This window comes from Lipophrys pholis (assembly GCF_963383615.2).
Source record: "Lipophrys pholis genome assembly, chromosome: 2".
NCBI classification, from domain to species: domain Eukaryota; kingdom Metazoa; phylum Chordata; class Actinopteri; order Blenniiformes; family Blenniidae; genus Lipophrys; species Lipophrys pholis.
This window is the reverse complement of record NC_137636.1, coordinates 26,413,110-26,419,324: the sequence shown is the minus strand read 5'-3', so window position 1 is coordinate 26,419,324 and position 6,215 is coordinate 26,413,110. Positions and strand designations below refer to the sequence as shown.

General features: G+C 40.2%; 1 protein-coding gene across 1 annotated transcript in view; it reads left to right on the top strand.

Moving 5' to 3' along the window:
* The first annotated feature begins 240 nt into the window (after positions 1-240).
* The window catches only part of LOC308106336 (AP-3 complex subunit sigma-2-like), an 8,370-nt gene continuing 2,395 nt past the window's right edge, over positions 241-6,215 (top strand). The window contains exons 1-4 of the mRNA XM_080458032.1: positions 241-448; positions 1,971-2,062; positions 2,475-2,586; positions 3,041-3,172. Of these exons, the coding sequence (XP_080314158.1) occupies positions 380-448; positions 1,971-2,062; positions 2,475-2,586; positions 3,041-3,172 (405 nt within the window). The 5' untranslated portion in view covers positions 241-379. The remainder of the gene's footprint in view (positions 449-1,970; positions 2,063-2,474; positions 2,587-3,040; positions 3,173-6,215) is intronic.

Here is a 6,215-nt window from a genome sequence, read left to right as displayed (position 1 = left end):
TTGAAACCAAAAATAAAATAAAATAGATATAAAAAAAAAAAACAGGCTTTAAAACGCTATCTTTGCTCAGATTTCGATCAAACAATAGATTGTACTTATTTTATTACCTTCATCCTAATGAAGCTTTTACTTTATTGTCATTTTAAAGCATTTCTTATACACTGTAAATGATCTTGTGTCAGAACGGTGCCCTGCTGTTAAAATAAACCTAATACCCGGAACAAATGTTTTGGAGCGTTTGTTTTAGGTCGGTTGACGTTTGCGGGGACGCATCCTCCTGGTTAAGGCCGTGTAGCAAACGGAGGCTAACGGGACTAAAAGCAGTATAAATACATTTGATCTATTTCACACCGGGGCTGAGTAACTCCACGGAACAGACATGATCAAAGCAATATTGATTTTTAACAATCACGGGAAGCCGCGACTGATCAGATTCTATCAGTATTTTGTGAGTATTTGTGTTTTGATGTTGTGTAACTCACTGTTTGGATCAGCTGTTCCATCATCACAAATGGTTTTAAAACTAGTAACTGATGTATGTTCATGTTTTTCTCAGTTTTAAAAAGTTACAGTGGAAGTTAAAAAAAAGTCAGCTGGTGCAGGTTTTCCGTGATAATTAAGGACACATTCTGAGTTTAGCCACTTTCTGGCTTCACTTCTCCCCTGAAATATTTTAGGATCATACATTAAACAATCATGGTGTCATTGTGGCCATGAACTGACTCTTTTATTGCACAGGAACTAATAAATAAAACTGATTGCGTTTGGCATAAATGCTACTAAGGTCAGATGCGCAGCTCGTTAAGGTCAAGGAATATAGGATGTAAATAATGTTCATCACCTGGTCTTTTTCGACTAGTGTTCTTCACCATATATGTCAATTCTGTATTTGTTCAAATCACAAATTTTCAAAATTTTTGGAATGGATTATCCTTTCTGAGGTATGGAAGCTTTTTAAACAGGTTGTTATTAAGGCTGCAGTGTATCAGGTGAACTTCCATCCATCCAGCCATCTTTCCCGCTTATCCAGTTCAGGGTCACGGGGTGTTGAAGCCGATCCCAGCCTACTGTGGGCGAGGGTAGGGTACACCCTGTACAGGTCGCCAGTCCATCGCAGTACAAACAAATGGAGACAAACACTCACATTCACATCGAGGAGCAATTAAGCATCACTAATTAACCTCACATGCATGTTTTGGGACTGTGGGAGGAAAACGGAGTACCGTTATGATCCCATAGAGAGAACGCGCAAACTAGACACAGAAAGGCCTGACTGGTGTTTGAACCCAGATATTCTCGCTGTGTGGCAAGACAACATGAAATATGCAATAATTCGGTGCAATAGCAGTACGATCTGGGATAAATACAAACTCATGTTTGTCTTTGTGCGCATACCAGTTCTATTTCTGGGTGCCTGATGCCAATGGGCCTTGTTTTTGTTCCCAGATCAAATCTGAGTCTGCAGTTTCTACCAGCGGCAGTTATGAGGCAGAACAGCTTCTTTCATATTTTTTTTTTTTTTAAATTTTGACTTTTTGATTATAAGACCACCAAACAAAACACAAACAAATGCATGCATGAAATGAACAGGACTGTCAGACAGTATAATAACAGGACATTGGCGCAAGTGTTCAGTATAAAGAAAGAAAAAGTCAATAAATTGTAAAGATTATGTCCTGAAAGAACAGCAAAGGAGAAAGTCACAACTGAATCTCTGAGGTAGGCTTCATATCCAAGAGAATGTATGACACAACAAGGTGATCACAATGTACGTGTCATTTGGATGTTATTCAGAAATAACCCGGCTTACTGTTTTTGTTTACAAACTTGAAAGAAAATGTCTGTTTTATGTAGTTTTTACTGAAACTTAGATTCAGGCTTGCACTGTGGTGTTTGACGGCCCCTCTATTTGAATCATGTGCTGGGTCATTTTCACATAGAGTAAAGTCTCTCCCATGTTCCCTTTGTAGGCAGAGGACATGCAGCAGCAGATAATACGGGAGACTTTCCATCTGGTGTCCAAGAGAGACGATAACGTCTGCAACTTCCTCGAGGGTGGAAGGTGAGTTCCATTTTTTTCTTAATTTTATTTTGTGTTGAAGAAAAGCAAAGTGTTTGTTTATTTGTAAAAGCCTCTTACTACTGATAGAGACACTGCTGCGTTTCAGGCATGAGGGACTGAGCGGCAGGCTGATGGTTTGAGCTGGGATGTTTTGTAAACTCCGGCCCACCTTTGAGGGGATTTTCTTAGCTGATTTTGAGGTCGCCAACCAAGGCTGATGTTACTTGGAGGAGACGCAGTCACACTCCTTCAACCAGCAGATGGAGACACACTCACATGTCTCATCCTCTCACATGATCCAACAGATCAAATATTCTGAAGACATTTTTTTTTTTTTTCTTTGATGGTCATATCCCAGCCTGATTTGCATTTAAATCAGCTTTATTTTCTGTGTTTAAAATTCCCCTCACAGCCTCATCGGCGGCTCCGACTACAAGCTGATCTACCGCCACTACGCCACACTCTACTTTGTCTTCTGCGTGGACTCGTCCGAGAGCGAGCTTGGCATCCTCGACCTGATCCAGGTCTGTCGCTCTCTGCTTTGTTGAAGTGCTCCTGAGGAATATACAATGTGGGGGTCACACCTCCCCTCTCCACACTCGACTGCTTCCACTATTCCACAAGCTGCTGAATACTTTCTGACCTTTTACCTTCCTGCTGGTTGCTTTGATTTTCCATTATCTGCGAAGTAAAACTGAAAATCTGTTGGGAGAACAGAGGAACACTGTTATCACAGACACTGTATGGACTCCCGATTGATTCTCTCTTTTTTTTTTTTTTTTTTCCCCAAGGTTGAAAAATAGCTGCCTGTCTTTGTTGTCTCTGTGGATTAATGTTGTAATTGTTGGAAGCTTGTTCATCTTTATTGTGCTTTTGTTTTCAGCGCGCTTGAAAGATATGAGGTCCAAGACAACATCGCAGCTCCCTTGTGGAAACCCCCCGTATTTATTATTGAAATGCTCCCCCCTCTGTTTGCAGGTGTTCGTGGAAACGCTGGATAAATGCTTTGAGAACGTCTGCGAGCTCGACCTCATATTCCACATGGACAAGGTGAGAGAGCCCCCGGGAGCTTTTCCATTCCAGTGTTTCGCAGTTAGTCCGCATGTTCATGTCCTGCTACCCTGATGAAATAGTTTTCTTGTGTTTTGTTTTTTGCCTAAGAATGAGTCAGGTTAAAGAAGCAGTCCTGGCCATCTCTGGTGTGTTCGTATGTTATGGACTATGAGTGGCACATTTAGCTGCAGCAGCATTGAGCATCCTCTATCAAAAATAATGCAAAATGAGCTGTAAGATGTGAAGAAACAAGTATAAATATGGTAGTGAGCAAGCTGACAGACTCAACCTGGCCTGTCTTGCCCCATAAAACCACTTTATGCCACAAGATGGCGTCAGGAGACCCTTTCATTTCTGTATTTGTTTGAGAGCAACAAGCAGAAAGGAAAGTGATGACCTGACCATGGCGTCAAATATGAAACGCCAATGTTCTTTTTGAATGAATGAATGAACAAGATGCATTGGAAGAACATGATGGAAACAACGTACCGTAGTTATGAAAAAATACTGCAGCTTTAATTCCTCTCATTATCTTCACAATGCATACAACAAATCTGAATGTTTCACACAGAAATATAAATGTAAAAAGAATCTGACTTTGAGATTATGTTTCTGTGCATTCATCCTGTGAATATTCAAAATGACAGAAAAAACACCTAAAAGAATAAAAAAGCCAATTCATTCACAAAAAACTGCACGCTTGAATAATTTCAAATGAATAACAGACGTCTTTATTTCATACCTGGTGGCCTCAGGGCAGGCATGAGAAGTGCATAAATCAAGGAAAATAAAAGGCTTCTGCTTCTGCATGTGACGTATTCATCCAAATCATTTATTTACATTGCATAACATGCAGAAAGAGAAGTCTACTTTTTGGCAAATGTTCAAATTCTGGGAAGAAAACTTCACCTTTTAATATAATAAGGAAATTATAAATAAGTTTTTTTTATATGCCTAAGCAGATGAGAATAGATTCTAGGAAGGATCTCAATCCTATTTTATATACTAAATCTAAAAGCAATTATGGAGAGCCATAATATAATCCAGACATATAAGTGTGTATATATATATATATATATATATATATGTTCCATGGGAAGGCGACAGCTGAAAGGAGGAAATTGTCCCATCAGGTACGCAGGTACTCTTTGATTTCCAGCTGGCTCAAACATTTACAGACCAAACTTGTATAACAATCAGAATAATGATGAGGCTGATCTGGAAGTATCTGCTGCAGGTAGTGAGAGCGACAGTGTGGATGTCATCGAATCTACAGTTCAATCTGTTACCAACACGCTTCTATGAGAGACTTGACATGACTGTTTGTCATGTTTCTAAAAAAACAGTGATTAATAAAAACAGACCTGAAAACCGATGACACAGCTTATTTTAAAGACAGAAAGCTTGCCATTTTGCTCCCGGAAGGAAGTTAGTAAAGTGAATATTACGTCTGAGAAGAATTTTATGAGACGACAGGCGTCGGTGTGTAAGTCATTTTCCTTGTCCGTTATCTTTTCCTTCGCAAAAACATGCTCAACTAAACAATCCATGACATGAAGTAGATCACTTTCATTTTAGCGTCCTCCTGACAATTTGCACACATTTTGTATGTAATGTCGCATTATAAAAGTATACGAGATGGAGGACCAAACTACTACAATATCACATCCAAAATATTGGAGGAACATTTGCACGTGCCGGTGGTTTTTATTCTGAAGCAACTCTCTGGGTATGTAAAGAGTCCCTTGTAGAGCCACATCTGTTGTGTAATACACCTTTTCATTTGATTCTGTTTGTTAAGCAACAGTTTCCTTTAAAGAGAAGCAGTTTTTTGGTCTCATGACTTACTAACCAGCTCTCAGTGATTCGCCGTATGTGTAGGGTTAGAAGGCGAGAAGGCAGAGAACAACCCCTGCAATACACCAAAAAGTCATGACCTACCACCAAGCTAAGGAAAAACATGCATGAAGGCTGCATAACAAAACAACTTGGAGAACTTGGTTTTGCACCAGTAGGCGTCGTTAAAATATTCTGAACCAGGAAGTTATAGTTAAAGTTACTACCAGGACAGTCTCATGGCCACGTCTGCAGTTCTCAGGCGATAGACCCTACTTACTTGAGAGAAAAGAGTGTAACGCAGTATTTTTCCATCAGTAGCATCACAACAGAAAAAACTGCATCCCAGAACTGAACAGCTGAGAGATTAGTGATGCAGCAGTGAACATTAGTGGGAAATGCATCAGAGAAATACTTTGAATTTGCAGAAGCGTGTTTGCTAAAGTTTTCCTTGTTTCTGGAACCCAGTAAAGATTCATTTTTCGACAATTAGTGGTTTATGTTATGGATGGACTCACATTTGTTTTATTTACATTTCTGTAATTACATTTTCAACAGTTCCTGTAATTGTTTGACAAAAGAAGTATTTTGAAATTATTCAGCTAATTTTCACCTGTGTTTCACCTGGCCCTTGTGTGTGTGTGTGTGTGTGTGTGTGTGTGTGTGTGTGTGTGTGTGTGTGTGTGTGTGTGTGTGTGTGTGTGTGTGTGTGTGTGTGTGTGTGTGTGTGTGTGTGTGTGTGTGTGTGTGTGTGTGTGTGTGTGTGTGTGTGTGTGTGTGTGTGTGTGTGTGTGTGTGTGTGTGTGTGTGTGTGTGTGTGTGTGTGGTACAGCCAGCTGCTTTTCAGGAACAGCTGCATTGTTTTGTCCCCCCGGTCTGGCCCCCGCTGGTATTTGATCACCACAGTATTTCAAACTCATGATTCCCTCATTAAGTAGATCGTGAATCTCCTGATGAGAAATGAGAGAACCATCTGTGTGACATTCTTTATTTTTCTTACAATGTGAGTCTTGTAAAGGTTATTTATCAGTTCAAACAGTATTTAACCTGCGTCTTTCAGAGTGCATTGCTGTGTTTTCCTCGGTCCAACATACCTGCTTTTGTCTCCGCCGAGTCGAGCTCCGAGTGTTTCTGGAAACTAATCCGACACATCCACAGCCATCTTGATTGAATTTTCCCAGCAGGAAATTGATGTCATGTGGTGCGACGGGGTTTGGCCTGAGGAATGTTCCCGTGATGAAACTTGGAAATATTTCTGCTACCG